Below are 22,070 nucleotides of genomic sequence, written 5' to 3' on the forward strand. Positions count from 1 at the left end.
ACTTCCAGTCCTCGTTCTTTGAGGTATCTCCATACTGATTTCCACAGTGCTTGCACCAGTCTACACTCCCACCTCCAGTGGAGCAGTGTTCCTCTTTCCCCACAGCCCTGCCAGCATTTGTTATTGCTTGATTTCATGATAGCAGCCATTCTTTCTGGAGTGAAGTGAAATCTCAGCGTTTTTTTCATTTGCATCTCTCGAATGACCAGTGATGTTGAACATTTTTTCATGTATTTATTTGCTATTTCTACTTCTTTGTCTGAGAAATGTCTGTTCATTTCAGATGCCCATTTTTGGATTGGGTCTTTAAATTTGGGAGATCTGATCTTTTTAAGTTCTTTATAGATTTGAGATAGTAGACCTTTGTCTGAGGAAGATTTTTTCCCACATTGTGGGTTGTCTCTTCACACTGCTGGTGGTTTCTCTTGCTGTGTAGAAACCTTTTAATAAGAAGAGATCCCACTTGTTGTTTGTGCTAGTCCACTGGCAAGTGAAGTTTTGTTCATAAAATCTTTTGCTACACTGATGTCTACAAGAGTTCTACATAACCTCTGTTCAAGCCAATTCAGCCTTTCTATTTTAATATTTAGATCTTTCATCCATTTTGATTTTAGTTTAGTGCCTGGTGAGAGATATAGGTCTAGTTTTAATCTTTGGCAAGTTGAAACCCAATTTTTCCAGCACCATTTATTAAAGAGGCTATCTTTCCTCCAGTGAGGATGTTTGGCTCCTTTATCGAAGTTGAGATGGCTGAGTGTGTCTGGAGTTGTTTCTGCATCTTCTAATCTGTTCCACTGGTCCTCAAATCTGTTACTTTGTCAGTACCATGCTGTTTTATCACAGTAGCTTCATAGTACAGTTTCAAGTTGGATATTGTGGTACTCCTGCCATGTCTCTGTTGCCTAGAATTGCTTTTGCTATTCTGGGTCTCTTCTTGTTCCAAATGAATTTTTGGATTGTTCTCTTGAGGTCGGTGAAGTATGCTGCTGGGATTTCATTTGGGATGGTATTGAATCTATATAGCAGTTTTGGAAGTATGGCCATTTTTACTATATTAATCCTTTCTACCCAGGAGCAGGGGATGTCTGTCCATTTTCTGATATCCTCTTCAATCTCTCTTTTCAGAATGCTATAGTTTTCAGAGAAGAGGTCTTTGATTTCTTTCATTAGGTTGATTCCTAGGTATTTCAGTTTTTTGGATGCTGTTGTGAAAGGAATTGTTTGCCCTATTTCTCTCTCAGTGAGTCTGTTGTTCGTGTAGAGGAAAGCTATTGATTTTTGTATGTTGACCTTGTATCCGACTACTTTACTGAATGTGGTTATTAAGTCTAGAAGACTTTTGTTGGAGTTTGTGGGGTCTTTGATATAGAGTATCATGTCATCTGCTAATAATAACAATTTGACTTCTTCATTTCCTATCTTTATTCCTTTGATTTCTTTCTCTTGTCTAATTGCTGTGGCTAATGTTTCCAAAACTATATTGAATAGGAGTGATGATAGTGGACATCCTTGTCTTGTTCCTGATTTTAGTGTGAAGGATTTCAGTTTTTGACCATTTAGTATGATTATTGCCCTGTGGTTTTTCATAGATGGCTTTTATCAGATTGAGGTAGAGATCATCTATTCCAATTTTTTTTAGGTTTTTATCATGAATGTGTGTTGGATTTTGTCAAATGCTTTTTCTGCACCTATTGAGATGATAATATGGTTTTTATCTTTGGCTCTGTTGATATAGTGTATTACACTAATTGATTTGTGTATGTTGAAGCATCCTAGCATCCCTGGGATGAATCTCTCTTGCTTAGGGTGTATGATCTTCTTGATAATATCTACATTTTATTTGCCAGTATCTTATTAAGGATTTTTGCATCTATGTTCTCTTTTTTGGTTGGGTCTTTCTCTGCTTTGGGGATCAAAGTGATTCTGGCTTCCAGGAATGAAGTTGGGAGTATTGCTTCAGTTTCAATTTCATTGAAGAGTTTAAACATGAGTGGCAGTAGTTCCTCTACAAATGTCTTGTAGAATTCAGCTGTGAAGCCATCAGGGCCCGGGCTTTTCTTAGTTGGTAAGTTTTTAATTATGTTCTCAATTTCATTGATTGACATTGAGTTGTTTAGAATTTCTAGGTCTTCTTCGTTCAACTTTGGTAATTCATATGTATCTAGGAATCTGTCCATTTTTTCTGTGTTTTCCATTTTATTGGCATTTAGCTTCTCATTGTAGGCATTGATGATCCTCTGGATTTCTGCTGGGTCCGTTGTAATTTCACCCTTTTCATTCCCAATTGCATGGATTTGGGTCTTTTCTTTCCTTTTTCTGATAAAGTTAGCTAAAGCGTTTGTCAATTTTGTTTATTCTTTTGAAGAACCAACTCTTGGCTTCATCGATTTTTTGTATCATTCTCTTAGTCTTCATTGAATTGATTTCTCCTCTGATCTTTATAATTTCCTCCCTTGTATGAGCTTTGGGTTTGTCCTCCTCTTCTTTTTCTAGAAGCTTGAGATTCAGCATCAGGTTGTTTAATTGGGCTCACTCTGTTTTCCTAATATGTGTATTCGTCATAACACTGCTTTCATTGTGTCCCACAGATTCTGATATGTTGTATTGGCATTGTGATTTAATTGAAAGAACTGTCTGATTTCTTCTTTAATTTTCTCTGTGACCCATTGATTATTCAGAAGTGTGTTGTTCAATTTCCATGTGTTTATGTAATTTTTGTGGTTTCTTTTGCTATTGATCTCCGATTTCATCGCATTATGGTCTGATAATATACAGGGGATAACTTCAATTCCTTTGCACTTACTTAAACATGTTCTATGTGTGAGTATGTGGTCTATTTTGGAGAATGACCCATGTGCAGCTGAGAAGAATGTGTATTCTGATTTTGTGGGGTAGAAGACTCTGCAAACATCTGTTAAGTTCATTTGTTCAAGAGTTTAATTGAGTTCCAGTATTTCATTACTTATTTTCTGTCTAGTTGATCTATCTATTTGCGACAGTGAGGTATTGAGGTCCCCCACTACTATTGTATTCGTGCGTATATGACTTTTCATGTCTGTTAGTATTAGTTTTATATAGTTGGGTGCACTAGTGTTTGGTGGATAGATATTTATGATTGTCATCTCTTCCTTTTGGATTATTCCCTATACAAGGATGTAGTATCCTCCTTCATCTCTCTTAATCAGTGTTGGTTTGAAATCCACTTGGTCTGCAAAGAGGATAACTACTCCTGCTTTTTTTCGGGTTCCTGTCACATGAAGTATTGTTTTCCATCCTTTCACTTTCAATTTATGAGTTTCTTTTTGAATTAAGTGTGTTTCTTATATGCAGCATATTGCTGGATTTTGCTTCTTGACCCATTCTGCCAGTCTATTTCTTTTGATTGGTAAATTGAGACTATTAACGTTGATGGCTATAACTGATATGTATTGACTTATCATTGTCATGACTTTTTCTTTTTGTTGGGTTCTCCCCCTTTACATTTAATTTCTTGTCATACCCAATGGATTCATTCTGCTGTGCCTCCTGGGTTTGTAATCCTCATTGTCTGTACATAGGATATTATCTAAAAATTTTTAGAGTGCTTGTTTGGTATTCATGAAGTTCCTAAGGTGCTCTTTGTCATGAAAGTATCTTATTTCTCCATCCATTTTGAAAGATACTTTTTCAGGGTACATCAATCTGAGTTGGAGGTTGTTTTCCTTTAGGGCTTGAAAAACATCACTCCAAGCTCTTTTTGCCTTGAGGGTTTGTGTTGAGAAGTCTGCTGTGATTCTGATGGGCTTTCCTTTGTATGTGATTTGTTTCTTTTCTCTAACTGCTTATAGAACTTTTGATCAAGGCTATTTGGAGTCCTATATGGCTCACTTATCTGTATGTCAAGTTCTTTTCCCCTGCTTGGGAAGTTTTCTGCCATCACTTCTGTGAAGAGATTTTGATGTCATCTGCACTCTCTCCTCTTTCTTTGTTGTCTTCAATCAGTCTTATGTTATTCTTCTTTGCATTGTCTAGCAGCTGCTGGATTGATTTCTCATGTTCCCTTACAATTTTGAAGCAATTTTTCTTTTCCTGGTCACTAATTGCAATCTTTTCTTCTATATCTGAAATTCTCTCCTCACATTGGCTCTTTCTGTTGTGTAGACTTTCAATCGAGTTTTTAATCTCCTGGAAATCTGTTTGTATCTGTTTTATGGATTCCATTTGTTTCCTATGTTGGGATTCGATCATGTTCCTCAGCTTGATTATTTTTTTTATCTGTGTCCTCTCTAGATTTATTAATCATGTTTTGCACTATGGGCACAATCTCTGCTGTTATCTGAGAAATTATTTCTGATTTCATTTTTCCCAGATCCTCTTTTGTTGCCAATTCAGGGAGTTCAAGTGGTTGAGTATCAGAGTGTTCCATCTCATTTCCCATTGGGATTGCTGTACGTGATCTGGAAGCCTGGTTTTGAGACTTGTATAGGTGTCTTCTCATTTCAACAAGGGGGGTGGTGGTGGTGGTGGTGTGTTTTTGGTGCTCACGTGGCTCACCTCCTCCTGGCTGGGAGCAGTGGAAAGGTGGCCCAGAAGCCCCTTCCTCTGTAGAGCATATTTTAAAGGAATCATATAATCTTTGAAGTAGTCTTAATGTTTCCTTTAAATTGGCCTGGAAAGGTCCATTGTATTAGCTTCATGGAAAGGATTAATCAGTTTTTTAGTCTAAGACTTGAGTGGTTCCAATAGGATGTAAATTGAGAGGAGAGAAGCGGGAAGTAAGAGGTTTCCCTGTCAGTTGGCAGCTACAACTGAAGGGATTCTTAGAAAAAGACACAATGAATGCCTTTCTTGCTTTTTTTTCCGAGTTGATTCCAATACCAGAGGTAATAGAAGAACATGAGAGTAAAGAAAACCAGCCAAGGCAGGATAGACTCAAGACTGAGTCTCACCCTTAGATCCCTCACTAGCCAGTCTGCTCTGAAATCTGCTCCTGTTGTTTACAGAGCTGCTACTCCCAGATTGGAAAACCAGAATGTATTATTTTTTCATGTACTGTAGATGCTTACCTCTCATCCAAAGGTGCCCTCTTGGGTATTTACAAATACTTAATTATAATTTATATTATCATTTCTTTCATTATTGTCAATAATTTTATTTATGTTTAATCATATATTAATATTATCTTATAATTTCATACGTTTGCTTTATATTGCAACAGACATACTAACTGTATCCATCTGGCTGATGATCTTGGAGCTTTTTTTGGAGTAGGGCTTATATTATGAATATCCTGAAAAATCATGATTGGGCTTATTTTCTAGTTGGTTCTTATTTTCAAGGAAATAGGGTAGCAACCCCTTTAGTTGTTTTTTTTTTTGTTGTTGTTGTTGTTTTTACTGGGGATTCAACCCAAGGCTTTCTCACTGAGCTACATTCCCAAATGTATTCGTGTATGTGTGTGTGTGTGTGTGTAATTATTTTTAGACATGGTTTTGCTAAGTGAATATTCTATTTCTAGACATTACAAAATGTCTCCTACAGGGAAAAATTACCCTGTATAGAGAACAGTACTCTAAAGGAATTACGGCTTTGGCATGTGGGAATCCCCTGGTGTACATTTCAAATATTTTATTTTTACTCACCTATTTTTACTCATCCATTTATTTTAGGCCTGAAACAGGTCCTCTCCTTAAACTTTATCTTTTATTCTACTGATCACTATATTTATATGACTTTTTAATTTATCTTCTGTAATGTTGAAAATTTGTGTACTGAATTTATTGGTGAGAATTATGATGTTTTCTTGCAATATCTTCTTTATAGAGAAAATATTGTTCTCCAAATTTTGCTCCCTATTACCCCACTTAAGAACTTATTAATATTATCATTTAATTTTCTATTTTTACTTTTCTTTGACCTGTAATTTTTACATCCTTCCTAATTGTATTGTTGTGTGGTGCTGGAAATTGAACCCGAGGATATCATATATGTTAGATAAGCCAATGTTCTACCACTTGACTACACCCCCAGTCCCTGACTGTATTTTTTAAGAGCTGTCATTGTTATTAAATTAAATTCTGTAATCTGAATGTTGTTCCGGATTTGTTTTTCCTTTGAAACACTCACTTTTATTTATTACTTTGCAGTGTCTTTGATCACTTTATTTGCTGCTATCCAGATCCTATATTTGCTGCTATCATTCCTTGGAATCTTACTCATTTTCAAACATGTCCATGCGCTCCTATAGTTACACAATTGAGTTAAATTTAAGTTTTACTGCACAGGTTCAACTTCTAGACTCTAGTTCTGTTGGTTTCTACACTGCCTTATAGTAATGGTTGCCTAATGCTTTCTACTGAAAATACTTTCAAAATAGTGTGTGTATTTGGAAATATTTTTTACTAATGTATACCTTTAAATTGACTTTACTTTTTATACTCTCAAAGTTTTGGTTAAACTATTGGCTCTATTAACTGTTTCCATGTGAGCTCTAGTTTTAGGTGATTGATGATTGTCTTAGTTACTTTTTTCATTGCTGAGACAAAATACCTGACACTCAAAGATAAAGGAGGAAAGGTTTATTTAGCTCACAGTTTGTAGAGGTTTCAGTCCATAATCAGCTGGCCCTAAGGCAGGGAGACATCACAGAGGAGAAACAGGTCACAGCAGGCAGAAGATAGCAAAAACAACAAGGGACATTAACAGCATCTTATCAGCATCTTTCTGCCCCTTTTATCTTATCCAGGCTACTTATAGTGGGTAGCAGTCTCACTCTTAATCCTACTGCCCTTGATCATAGCATTGCACTATGAATTAATTCCAATGTCACACACTCTAGAACCAACCACTTCTAAAAAAAAACCCACATATGATCACATGAGGCTTTAGGGGAGCATCTAAACATAAGCTAAAACATTCTGCCTCTGGCCTGGTAAAGACTCATACATATCTGTTTATGCAAAAGGCATTTAGTCCATCTCCATGAGTTGTCAAAGTCCTAACAGTTTCAACATTGCTGAAAGGTCCCAGTCCAAAGTCTCTTCTGAGATTTAAGGTAAACTCTTAGCTGCAAGCCCCTGTACAAATGAAAAAAAAAGTTAAACATTTCCAATATTAAATGGCACAAGATAGACATTTCTATTCTAAAAGTTACAAATAGGTGGATAGCAAGGAATGGAAACAAAGCTAGGCCAAAATCTAGCAGGGCAAACATTAAATCCCAGTCCTACTTCCAGCATCCCTAGCAAACCTGTGGCAAGTTGTCAACTCCAAAGGGCTTGGGTGACTCTGCTCCTGTGGCTCTTCTGGTGGTGGTAGCCCCCATGGCTTCTTTCTTTGATTGACTTTGCTCACTCCTTGAAGTTTTCCTCAGATGATCCATGTTCCTGGCTTCTCCAACCTTCTGGGGTCTCCACTGCACCTTTGGCTTCACACTCACAGCTTCACACACTGCTCTCTCAGGAGCACACTGCCTGGCCTCCCAGGCCTTCTTCTGAAATCTGAGTGTAAGCCTTCCTGACCCTGCAACTCTTATATTCTGCATGAGCCTAAAACCAGCGCCACCTGGGTGATACCAAGGTCTGCCTCCAGCTGGAGCAGTAGCCAGGCTTCCTTCTCTTTTGGCTGTAGGGGTTGAGTGCCTATGAACCAAATCCCAAGAAATAACTTCCCTAGGCTGCTGCCATTCTGGAACATGGTGCTCTGGAGCTCCCTTCTCAAAGCAAAGTCTTTCACTTTTGCAATTTTGAGGCTGCAAAGGTGGAGTCCTGCTGCTTCTTTTGATGCCCTCAGGCCGTCTTTTCTATTCTCCTATTCCCACTTAGTAATCAAGATCTTTTCTGCTCTATCTTTGCAGTCCACAGCTTTACTGGAGCTTCCTTTCTGGCCAAACTCAAACCATTTTAAATCATTCTGCTGGGCTCTTTGCTCTTGATTCTCAACAGACATGTGGATAAGAGTCCTCCAACAGTAGCTATGCCATTCCCTCAACATTAGACTGCCTTGAAATTTCTTTTATCATATTAATTAGTCTGCCATCCTTAATCTGAGTCTCTGGCAAAGACTCTGGACAGGAACAAAATGCAGAAAACTTTCTGCCAAAGCATAAAACACATTGCCTGGAGTCCAACAGCCAATGCAGTCCTTATTCACAGAAGAAACCTCCTGAGCCTGGTCTTTACAAGCAGAATTTCTATCAACATCCTGTTCTTCTACCCTCTGACCAGAATTGTCCATCAAGTACAGCCTCAGGCATTCCAGCTCTACTTTTTAAGCCAGTATCTCCAAAACTTCCTTAACTCTTCCCCTTCCCACAATTCAGATGGCTCCTAAACCACATGTTCAAGGTACAGACAGTCTCAGCAACAACATCACTTCTCTGGTACCAAATTCTGTTTTAGTTACATTTCTCATTGCTGAGACAAAAATACCTAACACCCAAAGTTAAAGGAGGAAAGTTTTATTTAGCTCACAGATTGTAGAGGCTTCAGTCCATAATCAGCTGGCTCCAAGGCAGAGTGGCATCACAGAGGAGAAACAGTTCACAGGGCCAGAAGTTAGCAAAAACAGCAAGGAACCTTAACAGTGTCTTTCTGCCCCTTTTATCTTACCCAGACTATTTAGGGCAGGTAACATTCACACCCTTAACCCTACTGCCCTTGATCCTAGCTTTGCACCATGATTAATGAAAGCATCACACACTCCAAATCCAGCCACCTCTGAAAAAGCCCCACCTACCCACCTATGACTGGATGTGGCTTTGAGGGGACATCTAGAAACAAACCATAACAATCACCATTCCAATAATGATTATTTAAAGTTGATTTTAGGTACTATATATTTATTCATGTAAATTTCTTCATATATATATATATATATACACACACATACACATTGATACCTATGAACCCACACCAGAATCCATCATGTATTTAAATTCTATTCTAAAACTTATTCAACATATAAATAAAATTGAAAATTGAAATAATAATCTATAATATCTTTTAGAGTACCTACTTTAAAATACATTACCAATACATTATAATTTTCTAGGAAATAGGTAATCTCCATATCTATTGCAAAGTAAAAACCTCTTCCTTTTAGTTAAAACCACTCAGGAATCTTTAATAATGTTCACTAAAGAATCATAGAACATAATGCAAGTAGAAGTGTGACGACAGATGTGAAGTCATGCTTTTCTTCTTTTGTTCCTGAGAATATCATGAGTCATTTCAAGCATGTTCCTAGAAAGGAGAGCTTATCTCCTCTCTGATACATTTCAGCTTTTTCAAGACACAGAGAGAAGTGTATTTCAATTTGTTGTTCAAAAAAATCAGAAGAAATGGATGACTAGATGGATATAAAAATACTAGCACATGAGCAAAACTCTTTGCCATCACACTCTGTAGAACAGAATATGCCAATCCTATCATAACATTGCTGAAATAATTCATAATGAAAAGAAGCAGTGATGAAATCATGGCTTTCATAGCTCTTACATGGGCCTCCATGCTTGAATTCCTTGAATACATGCCCTGTCGCTTCATCCGCTTGGTGTGGCTCCACAAGGAGAAGACTAAAAGTAAAAAGGAGGTCAGAGACATCACAAAAAAGATGATGAGGGCCATGTTAAGGAGAATAAGATAAGTTAAGCAATCATAAAAAATCTTCATATAATTGAATGTAAAGTTTTGTTTCATCCAATTTTGTGTTGAGACATTTGTGAAAGCACCAAGGAAAATGAGACTCATGCAGAAAGAAAGTACTGTGCCCAGGACTATAATAAGAAGCACCATGCGCATCCTCTGTTTCAACCAGAGGAAAATCGGGTTGGAGAAGTTAGCTATCTTGAAGAAATAGAAGAGAGTGAGGCAGGTGGTAAATGCTGTGGAGAAGTAGTTGGATCCGGTCGAGAAGATGACAACACTCATCAGTATACTCTTAGAGGAAAATAGGTTCACATGTATTAAGTTGAGAGAGATAATTGAAAGTGTTGAACAAAGAAAACATAGCCTAGAGCTGGCCAAGCACATGAGAATAAAATCAATCAGGGAGATCTTCCGATTTCTGGCCCAGTCAATGCCATTTATCAGTGCAATAAATCCATTTCCCAAAATCCCCATTATGAATTCCACAATCAAAATGATCAAAGACAAAGTCTCCAGTATGCTCAACATTTGTGTTCATAAAAAAGTTCTGTCTTCAGTTCACCATTAGCTGGTCTGGTATAGATTGATGTACCCGAAGTTATACTGTCTAATGAGTATCTTCTTTCTCTTTGAATGATGGCTACTGGAATATTCTGGAAAGAGTCCATAAGGCATGCTCCCAAATAAGAGCTCACCTGAATTATAAGATCTATGCCTACTCCTCTTAAAAAAATATCAGCCAGTTACTTTCATGGCTTGTATTCTACTCCTTGCTGTTGACACTGGTTATATTTTACCCATAAAGCTTTGCATTGGAATTTGAATCTCCATTTGCTAACATGCAAATTAAAGACAGGTCTTTTTCCATAATTTTACAATATGATTCTTTCCTTAAAATTCATGCATTTTTTCATTTAATCACTTGATTCATTTATTATCATAGAGCTAAAAGCCTTAGGCCCTCATTGAGAAAATGTAGCACATACCTAGTTTCTAATAGCTTATGTCTTCATTACCAACCTAAACCATGCAGTTACTTATAAAAATGCCCAAAATTAAAGACAATAGAGAAAATCTACTTTCTGGTTTAATACCTAAATATTTTAGGCTCTCCAGGAGTTTTATACATGCTATGAATCACATCTGAATTCTATGTCACCTTTCCTTGAATTTAGGATGGTTTCTGACATCTTTAATGAATAAAAACTGGCAGAAATGTTGAAACAGGAATTCTGAAGCTAAATCATAAAAAACTATTCATTTTGCTCATGACCACCGGGACATCTGCTCATGGAGCCATAATAAGTCTTAGGCCACAGTGCCCAAACCACACAGAGGCCATAGGCCCTTCCATCTGAGCATAGCTTTTAATTATTTTTACCTAAGTTCCAAATTTATAAGTGAAGAAGACTTTATATTTGAACTTTCCAATAAGATACCTACTGTCTCCATATAGAATATGCCTATTTAATTTCAGATAATTAAAACCCCAAACTGAAAGTGTACTTAATTTACTCATAGTATTTCAAATGTTCATTAACATATGCAACAACTATTGACTATTCTATAGCTACCCCACACAGATCATTTTCATCATTTCCCAGTGTTCTATCTCTCAGCTCTGCCATAGATGATTTTAGACCTCACTCATTTGAATTAATCACAGTTATCCAAGTCTTTCTTCTGAGGCCTTCCACAAAAGATGTTGTCCAGGTATCCTGACCTATAGAATCCACAAGTGTAATGCAATGGTGGTTGTTTTACATCATTAAGTTTTGGAATGAATATATTATACACCGATATATTATAAGAATATAATTATTTAGCACATGAATGCTAATAATATTTTGTTACTTCAAATTTCCAGCATCTCAAATAGAGGTATGGATAATATGTTTAGTGTCCTCATGTAATATGTGACTTGTGCATTTTTTGACACCTTTTCCATTCATTGAACTGAATTTCCTTCCCCAGTTTTCAGTGTGAGGACATCAAATGAGGAAAGGTCAATTCATCAGCTTCTTCATGGTAACGCAACTGCTCCATTTTCCTCCCACAGTAGTTTGTCTAAAATTCGGTGAATTAAAAAAAGTAGGAGATATATATGTACAGCTAGCAGGATTCAATGAAACAGGTAAACTAGATAATCCAGATGCACTGTATCTGAATGCATCTAGAAAAAACCATTGATAAGTAAAAGGTTAATTGTAATAGACAAATTCAAAAGAAAGCAAAAAACACATTCAGAAGAGAATGAAAGGGAAGAGTAGCATGCTGAAAAAGGAGTATTTCATTTAGTCAGACAACAAATACCTATTTGTATAGATTCTTTTTGCCATATCTCTATGAGTAATGAGATGCAGCAATGAGAAAAATTACTTTTTGTGAAAAAATAACCTTTGTAAACTTATTTTCTAGTATAAATAAACAAGTAATAAAATTATAATGTGTCAGTATAAGATGTAGTGTATGAAATGTTGCTAATATAAATAAAGAAGGAAAATAGGAAGTGGGGAGGGTAAAAGTTTAGATAAGGTGAGTAAGAAAAGACACTGAGGTGATATTCAGCAAAGAGCTCAAGTAGGCAAAGGATAGCCCATATTTGGTGGGGGGTGGGAAACACTGTACAAACACAGAGAATAGCAAGTGACAGGTGTGCTAATGTTGGGACTCCCTGGTGTGTCTGCAGAAGAGCAAGGGAACCAGTGTGGCTGGAACAGAGAGAAAGAGAGGGAAAGTGCTGAAAAACGAGCCTAAGGAAGGAAGAGGTGTGAACAGGACAAAGCACGTAAGTTTTCAAAGAGTATTTACAGGAGTTGGCTTTTACTTGAGAGAAATGGGAAAACCAGAGGGTTCTGAGCAGCGATGTAACATAATTTAGTTTATGGTGAAAAAAACTACTGTTGCTGAGAATAAAGTCTGTCGCTGGAGAAGTTAGAAGACAAAAAGTTAGTTTGTGATAAGCTAAAGGAAAGGTGATGTTAGGCTGGTTTAAATTCTAGTAATGATAGTGCGGACATGGAAGTGTTGTGAGAACTGGATTGAGGGTGTATTTTAACACTGCACCAAAGGGATTACTGATGGATTGGATGCCATTTGTGAAAAAAATAAAGAAGTATCAAAAAAGACTCCAGGTTATGTTCTGTGTATTTCTGGAAGAATGAAGATGCTTTTTACTGAGATGAAAATAACTGCATAGCAAGCAGTGAGTGATAATGTGTTTGTTAAAGTTATGTTAAGTTTTAAGTGTCAATTTCACATACAGCTGGAGGTATTAAGTAGATAGTTGGGTATAGAAATCTGGAGTTCAGAAATATGATCTGGGTTGAAATTTTACAGGCATGGAACAACATATAGAAGGATTTTATGAATATAAATTTAAATGACACTACCTTAAGTGTTAGCTTAAATGCAGAAGTGAAGGGTTAGAAGGAAGGAGTTCTCAAAAACTTTTGGAATTGACACACTGGTCTCAGTCTTGAAAGTCAAACTTTAGTGGACCAGGCACAAAAAGAGAAGAAAATCTTAATAACCTGTTCCTAAAAATTAGACTCTTAATTTAAATTTTTAAACAAAGGAATTACATGAAAGTGATATCTATCAAATAGTTAAGAAGAAAATAAATACCAATCTCACAGAAATCTTTCAGAAAAAAGATGAGAAAGGTACTACATCTCACTTATTTTATAAGTTAGAAATAACCTGATAACAAAACCAAAGAAAATATTGGAAGAAAAATAAGGATGTTGACTAAATAAAATTTATCTTAGCAATATCAGCCTGGATCAACATTAAAAGTGAATCAATACAATTCATCATATTCACAGAGAGTAGAAAAATCTCATAATAAGTTCAATAGATGAATAAAAATTGATGCAATTCAGCTCCCATTCAACATAAAAGATCTCAGCAGACTAGGAATACATGGAAACTCTAAAATTGATTAAGGGCATTTTTGAAAAATTCATAGGTAACATCATATTAATGGTGAGAAACTATGCTTTATCTTAAGATTGGGTACAAAGCAGGAAGCTCTTGTCACTTATACTCAACAATGTCTGAGAGAATCCAGTCTGTAAAAATAATGCAAAAACTTAAAGGCATGAAGATTACAAAGGGAAAAACAAAACATCTTCATTTACAAATAGCATGGCCATGTATATAAAAAATCTCAAGCAATCTGCAACAATTATTACTAGAACTATCAAAACAATTTTACAATCTCCTAGATAATAAAATGTATTACTCAAAGTTAATTGCAATTCTGAATACTAGAAACAAATAATTAGAAATTAGGGTTTTAAAAATATCATTTATTATAACCACAGAAACATGAGAACTTAACAAACTGTGACTAAAAATTATACCTTTAAAAATACAATGGACTCAAATAAATTAAAAGATATGCTATGTTCGTGTACTGGAAGACTCAATATTGTTAAGGGGTTGGTTACTCCTAATTCATAACTATACATTCAGTACAATGCCAATCAATATTCTAGGGAGTTTTATTAAGGGAATTGATGAGATCTAAAATGTATATGCAAGAGCTGAGGAACCAGAAAAACTGAAATTGTATAACAAAAGAGAACAATGTTGGAAGGCTATTTTTTTTCAAGATGTAGTATTAAACTGAAATAATCAAAAGAGTATTTAACCTACATCGGTGTAAACATACAAATCAAAAGAACAGAAGACATAAACCAGAAATAGACTCACATACCTATAATCAAATGGTTTTCAACACAGCGTCAAGTAGAAATAATGAGAAAAGGTAACCTTTTTAAGAAATGGTGCTGAAAAATAGATATATGAACTTTAAAAATGAACTTCAGTCCTAATGTTCTATTGCAAATAGAATTTTATTCAGAATGGGTTATCTTCTTAAACATAAAATCTGAAACTTATTATAAAACTTTTTAAAGATATCATAAAAATGATCTTACCTCTTTGAAAGATACTTCATAAAAAGAAGGAATGACAAGCCACTGGTTTGTAGAAAATATGTACAAAGCTTGCATCTGATAAATAATAAATATCCAGACTACACAAAGAACAGTTACAACACAAAACAATGAACCAAATCAAATATGAGACAAATTCATAAAAGATGTTACATGAAGTTCAAAGCACATGATAAAAAAATGGTCATCAACAAGTAAAAGCATTTTCTAAATTGTTGTATATCTAATTGTACTCAGGAATTCTATGACAAATGCCACTTAGGAACAAATTAATGCCCTATAAAACAAGGTACAGTTACCAAACTCAGGTAAGTAATTGCCTTGGTGCATGGGATGGCAACAGCGAAAATGGATTGCAAAGGGCATTGATGTAGCAATCAACAAGTGCATACATCAACACACTAACTGAGGTGTACACTGAAAAGACTGCATTTTATTATGTAAATTATACCTCCATAATATTTATTTTTAAATATTCATGAAAGTATTCCAGTATAATTATCAAATGTAAAGCTATTGTTTTATGTTGCAACTATTGACATTAAACTTTTTGATCCTTTCAATGTTCTCATACTATCAGTCCTACCAAAAGGCCCAAATCTAAGATTCCTCTACTTCTGTTCTAAATAAGTGTTCTGGTTATCCTTAACTCACCAAGTAACTAGAAATATATAAGATAATAAAATAATTACCTCAAATATCCATTCTCAATGAGTGATTTAGAAGTGATGGGTCATTAGCAGTCAAAAGGCTGGAGCTTCATAATTAACAAAATGTTTGCTATGGTAGATATTTTTAACTTTTGTTTTTTTGGTACCGGGGATCAAACTCAGATCCTTGTGCTTGCAGGGCAGGTAGTGGAACCACTGAGCTAAATCCCTGGCCCCTATTGTAGATATTTTTTAAGGGAATCTATCAAAGATTTCCTCAAGTAAACTTTAAATAATAATAATATAGAAATGCACATCATAAATATGTAATACATTATAAATATTCATTTGAAATATTTACAATGATTTTCACAATGAAAGAAACTGAGAGGAAAAATAAACTATCTTTAAAATAGATACCTTTTGAAAAATTAAGAGAAAAGAAAAAAATGGAAACGAAATCTACGTAAATAGGGAAGGGTGGAGGAGGTGAAGAGCACACAGGTAATGGGGGAAAAATAAGAACCAAGATGCATCATGTACAGGTACAAGTGCCCAATGATAAATGTAAAAGTATTGTATACCTAAAATGTACCAATAAAAGAATTTTAAAAAGATACCTTTTTAAAAATCTAGAACATCCAATAGTACATGGTTCTGATGGCTTATGGAGTTGTGAATGTTTCATCCTTTGTCCCACACTTCAGCTGCCTCAGCACCAGAAGAGAGGCCTGCCTTAACTTGGAGTTTCCCAGGATCAGGATAAGTGAATGACTCGAAGGATAGATGAGTCCAATAGCCAGGCAAAGTGCATGGACCAGGTCACTCTGAGGCATCTGAGAAACATATGACATGAGAAGGGACAGAAAGTAACTAGTGTATAGTAGGAGGAAAGAGATTACAATTTTCAAGGCATTGATGTGAGCCCCGGTGCTGGGATCTCTGTGTCCTTTTGAATTGAGCTGCATCTTCTGGAGATGTTTCCATAAGGAGAAGATAAGCAGAAGAAAAGAGATCAGGGCCAGAATAAATGGTGTGAGGGAGAACATGGTCATGTTGAATATAATCAGCTGTGATAATGTTGCAGAATCACTCAGTGTGGAATTCCAGGTTAGGTTTCTTTCACGTCCACATTTCCAGTCTTCAATATGTGTGTTTATTTGTATCAGATTTAAAAACAAGAAGACCAAGTTTCCTAGCAGTATCATCAGAATCACTTTTTTTACTCTCCACTTCAAATAGAGAAAAATAGGCCTGGAGAAACTGGCTATTTTGAGCAAATAAAAGATGCTAAGGATTGTAGCAAGCCAGAGACTGAAATGATTGAAAATTACCCAGATAAAGGTAGTAATTTTTATTTCTTCTTCATCCACAATTGAACATGAACAACGAAGACATATGAACCAACTTACTAATATTTCCCAGATCACACCAATTCTGGAAAGTGCCAAGGTGCTGAGAATTTGATCAACTGAAGACAGCTTTCTTTTACTGACCCAGTCAATGCAGTTTATCAGTACTACGAATCCATTGCTTAAATTCCCAATTGTGAACTGCACCACTATGATGAGGGTGAAGAAGCTTTGCAGGCCGCTTTCCATGTCCAAACTGAGAATCCAAAGGCTTCCTTGCTGATCTAAAATGTCATGGACATCTTTAATGTACAGCCAAGTTCTTTCTTCTGTGCCTTCTTTAACTGTTAGTCTGATGCCCAGTCAAAAATCTCCAATATGAACATAGCTGTTCTAGTGAAATCTTTATTTTTTCTGCCAAGCCTTATTTAAGAGGTTTAGTTCCCAAGATGAAGTGAAATATTTCATAGATTGTTATGAAACAAAATTACATTCACATTTGCTAACATGCAAATAAGGATAGATTCTCTTTCACTGTTTTATACTTTTGCCTTGCTTCAGTTGTAGAAATTTTGATTCTATCAGCTTGAGTTCTAAGGCACAATGACCTAGTTGATGATATATTTAGCTAAATAAAGTATTTGTGTTTAACAGTACTATCATTGATGATTTATGAAACATGCAAAGACAGGACTAACATTTCAAAAAAGTCCCCAGTTTTCTCTGCATGGAGGGCCCACTTGGTCAATACTGGAAATAAAGAAAAATTCATCCACAGAGCATAAGTCTTCCTCACTGGGCCTTTTCACTACTGGGAAGGGCTCCCCACTATGCCCCTGGCCACCAAATGCCTTCTGATCTTACTCACTTTTCCCCTCACATTTCTTTTCCAAACAGAGAAGTGGACAAAAATAAAATTTAAAAATTGGGAACAACTACAGAAGATACAGAACTCTATTATGTCATAAGTTTCAAAATTTATAACCATGGAAAGAAAGAGATATTCATCTCACTCTCTAACAACCCCAGGGAAAGAAAGCAAATCAGCAAAATTCTGAAAATGTGAGAGATGCAAAAATATGACCTAACTTAATATTTATATAAACAAAATGCTATTTTTACCTTGATAAGGCAAAAGACAATTTATGAATTATAAATGTAACTTATTATTCATGTAAGCATTGCTAGTTGATCTACAGAACAGATTCACAAAATAATTTACTTGTGTCATTTTTGTTGATATGCAAATTTCAGTTATAATTTAAAATACTTATGAAGTCATTTTCTTTTTATTATGATGATGATATAATTGTTTAGATAGAATAGATTTCTTGTAAGCAGATTTTTAGCTTTTGTGACTTAATTATTTAGATACGTGCTATCTGGATTTCCATTTGCACTCTTGACACAAGCTTGAAGAAATCCTTTATACCTTTTTATATTATGAACAAACAAGATCTTCTTTGTCTTTACGTAGAAAGGGTATCACCAAGAATGTGCACAAATACATCACCTGACAGACATGACAGTGCTTGCATATGAGAAAATACCATAGACCTATGGAATTTGTGACATAATATTTGATAAAGATTCAGAGTTGTAGTTTTGAGCTGACATGCACCTGGTGTGTTTCCATAAGAGAAGACTTTGGAAAGGCAGACCAAGGAAAACTGGCATTTCATTTCTATGGGACAAGAATAGATGCCATGGAAAAATTGCAGATTTTTTTGAAGTCTGAATTGAAAAGAAAATGGCAGAAAAATGTAGGAATAGGAGATGAGGAAATGTTTAACTATTTTTCATAGATTATGGAAATAATCACATGAGATACAGGCTTTTAATATTTTCCTATCCTTTAGGTATCCCGATACCTCCATATGACTTTGCATGCTAATAGTATACTGAAGATTGTTTTTCTTGTATTATGCACTACCTGCATAATGCAAAATAATGCACAATATTATTCCTTTTATATGCAATTTAAAACCATCCAAAGCTAACCCAGTGTTTAGAGATATCTACTAAAATATAAAAGATATAAAATAAAACAAGATAACACTTACCAAACAATTGTTAAAGAGGGTTATGGTCAGGTGTGGGGATGTCAGGGGCTCTCAGAATTTAATGTCAAATAGACAGTTTGATAGCATGTATTCCTACAGATATTGCCCCTGATCCATATATATATATATATATATATATATATATATATATGTGTGTGTGTGTGTGTGTGTGTATATATATGTATATATATATATATATAGCAACATTTTACCTTCATTAATAATGAAGTTTCTTCTTCCTATGGAAAGGAATAAATATGAGAAAAGGAAAAAATGGAAACAAAGTCTTTGTAAATAGGGAGGGGTGAAGGGGTTGAAGGGAGGGCAGGGGAATGGGGAAAAAATAAGAACCAAGGTATATCATGTAAAGGTACAAATTCCCAATGATGAATGTCATCGTATTGTATACCTGAAATGTACCAATAAACTTAATGAAAAAAAAATGAAATTTCTTTTTAAAAAAAAAATGATGTTACCTGTAGATTATTTGTGGATTCATTTTTAGATTAAAATTTTCTACCCAGTTGTCCTATTTTGTTGGTTTTTATTTATGCATCACTGAGTTACCCCACCAGGTATGCCTTTTGTCCTGCTATTTTGTCACACAATAGTTAATTTTCTAGCATTTAATAGAACTTACAATACTGAAATAAATCTTTCTTGACCATGGTGTATTACCCTTCTCTACTATCTCTCAATTTGCTTTGCCAATATTGTGGCAAAATATTTGCATCTGTTTATAAGAAATATTGACATTTTAATTTTTATTTCTCACATTGCACTCATCAGATTTGGAGTTAAGATTTTCTAGCCTCATCACATTTGTCAAGAAATATTTTCTGGTTTCTTTTGATAGATAACATATATTGAGCTTTTAATTAAGACTACATGCTCTATTTTCAAGCACATACTAATGTAAACATCTTCCAGGTCATCAGAGAGGAATTTGTAAACTCTAAGAGCCCTTGAATTCTTCATTTCTGACTGTAACCCTCCTTAACACTTGTTTGATAATCACAATTGCTATCCAGATATCTTGTTTTATTTTATATTATTTACATTTTAGTAGGTAACCCTAAACACTAGATTAGTTTTTTATGGTTTTAAGTTGCATATAAAAGGAATAATATTGTACACATTATTTCACATTTCACTAATTTTGATCAATAGTATTTAAAAAAGTCATGCTGGGCCAGGGCTATAGCTCAATGGTTCCACTACCTCTCTTGCAAGTGCAAGGTCCTGAGTTCGATCCCCGGTCCCCCCAAAATAGTCATGCTGCTAGCAAACAGATCATTTTATTGGTGAATAATATTAATGTATTAATGGAATGAATATTCATAATTTGTGTATTCTAATGGAATTGTATTTTTGAGTTGTTTTGTTTAGGTGTTATTATGATAAAAATGCTATTAGTATTCTTTAATATGTAATTTATTCTTGGGCACGTTTCTATAATTTTGCTTTAGAGCTATTATGTTGCTTATTTCTCTTGCTTTTGGATTTTCTAGATATTTGTCAATTTCCAATAATTCTATTATGTAATTTTTGTAGTAATGTCTTCTTATTGTTTTTAATACCTGCAGAGTAACTTCTTTCAATATTTAATATTGCTATTTGCTGTTTTTTATTATTTATTTCACCAGAAGTTTATCAATTTTATCACTCTACTAAATAGCTAAATACAACTTGGTCAATCTTTTAAAATGTATTATCTTTTATTAAAGTCATATTTACTACTATGTATTTTGACTTTGAGTATATTTGCTGTTATTTTCCTACCTTTATGAAATGAATATTAGGACATTAACTTTCATCTTGTCTTTTTAAATAACATACCCATTCTAAAGGTATGAAAGTACATTTCCCTCCAAGAATATTTAACAATTTCTCACAAAGTTTTATTATGTTCCATTTGTATTCAAGTTGAAATACTTTCCAAATTTCTTTGAGATTTTTTTGCAACTCATTGAAAAATTTTAAATGTATATTTAAAAATTTAAATGTATATTTAAGTCTCCATTCACATGGGCTTTTCCCTTATATCTTTGTTATTGATTTTTACCAAAATTGAATAAATGTCACACATTATACTCTGTAGGCAGAGTGTTCTATTTTTAAACTAATTTTAAGACATATTTATACTCAATTTTGGTACAATATTTGTGTTATCTCAAAATAATATATATCCTAAGGTTTAGGGGTACAATATTTCATACATCTACTAAACCTATTAGTCATGCTGCTTAAATCCTATTTATAGTTTCTGAATTTAGCGTTCTTATTGTCATTTTTTTCTTACTACAAAACAGACATCTATTTCACTTTGCTGTTCTGTTGAATTTGCTGCTCTGTGTACATTAAGGCCATTATTTGTTGCATACAATGAGTGCTCAAAATATATGGGGAATGTTTAACTTTTCAAAAATTTATTACAGTGAAAGATACATTGCCATTAATCCCCCCAAAATACTCCTATTCACTTCAAACGCACTTGTGTCATTCTTGCCACTTTCTGAAACAGTTCGGGAAGTACTTTTTCATGAGTGTTTTTATGAGGTGTGATCAAAAATATGGTGAATGATGTTGCTGAATACCATCCAAGGGAAAGGTAAGTTCTAAAAAGAATGGGGCTGGAGATTTAGCTCAGTGGTGCCACTGCCTGCCTTGCAAGTGCAAGATCCTGAGTTGGATCCCCAGTACCAAAAAAAAAAAGATTGTCATATGTCCTCATCCTCCTATTCATCAGATATAACATCATGGAACTCCTTTCTCTTCTCCAAAGTCAAAATGACCATGAAAAATAAACAGTTTGAATGGATTCAGGACATCAAAGCAGACACTATAATACAACAAAAGACATTCAAGAAAGAGGACTTCCATGGGCCGAGAATTTAGCTCAGTGGTTTCGTTGCCTGCTGTGCAAGCTCAAGGACCCGAGTTCAATCCCTGTACCAAAAAAACAAAAAAAAAAAAACCACACACAAAAAAAAAAAAAAGAAAAGAAAGGGGACTTCCAGAACTGCTTCAGAAAGTGGCAAGAATAATGAGATAAGTGTGTTTGAAGCAAAAGGGATATGCTGACAGGGATCAATAGTAATGCATCTTTTATTGTGACACTTTTAAAAATGTATATACACACCATAGTTTTCTATCATACCATTAGAATTCTGGCATCTTCTCCTCCTTGAAGTTATGCAATGTTGTGTGCACTTTCGGTCAGTGGCATGTTGATTCCGAGTGAGTGCAAGTCACTGCACAGTTCCCATCTTTTTGTCCTGAGACTCAAGGGACAAGAAAGAGCATCTATTATCTTGGGTCTCTCTGTGACCAGTATGGGCACTGTACATATAACAAACCCATAACAAAATTTAAAGAGACAAACACTTCACACTTTACTTATGTAAACTCTCTG

General features: G+C 34.9%; 2 protein-coding genes across 2 annotated transcripts; both read right to left on the minus strand.

The window, feature by feature from the left end:
* Positions 1-6,190: 6,190 nt before the first annotated feature.
* On the minus strand, positions 6,191-10,154 carry LOC147827515 (taste receptor type 2 member 8-like). The gene is made up of 2 exons (XM_087214226.1): positions 9,744-10,154; positions 6,191-6,220 (listed from the first exon to the last, which is right to left on the minus strand). The coding sequence occupies exons 1-2, from the start codon at positions 10,152-10,154 to the stop codon at positions 6,191-6,193; spliced, it is 441 nt and encodes a 146-aa protein (XP_087070352.1).
* Positions 10,155-15,905: 5,751 nt separating this feature from the next.
* LOC101710780 (taste receptor type 2 member 13-like) lies at positions 15,906-16,847 on the minus strand. The gene has a single exon (XM_004845928.3). It carries the CDS (start codon positions 16,839-16,841, stop codon positions 15,906-15,908), a length of 936 nt encoding a protein of 311 aa, XP_004845985.1. The 5' UTR covers positions 16,842-16,847.
* Positions 16,848-22,070: the final 5,223 nt, after the last annotated feature.

The sequence above is a fragment of the Heterocephalus glaber genome, unplaced genomic scaffold (assembly GCF_053883595.1).
Source record: "Heterocephalus glaber isolate CG9 unplaced genomic scaffold, H.glaber_assembly_v1.0 deba00001444, whole genome shotgun sequence".
Classification (NCBI taxonomy): Eukaryota; Metazoa; Chordata; class Mammalia; order Rodentia; family Bathyergidae; genus Heterocephalus; species Heterocephalus glaber.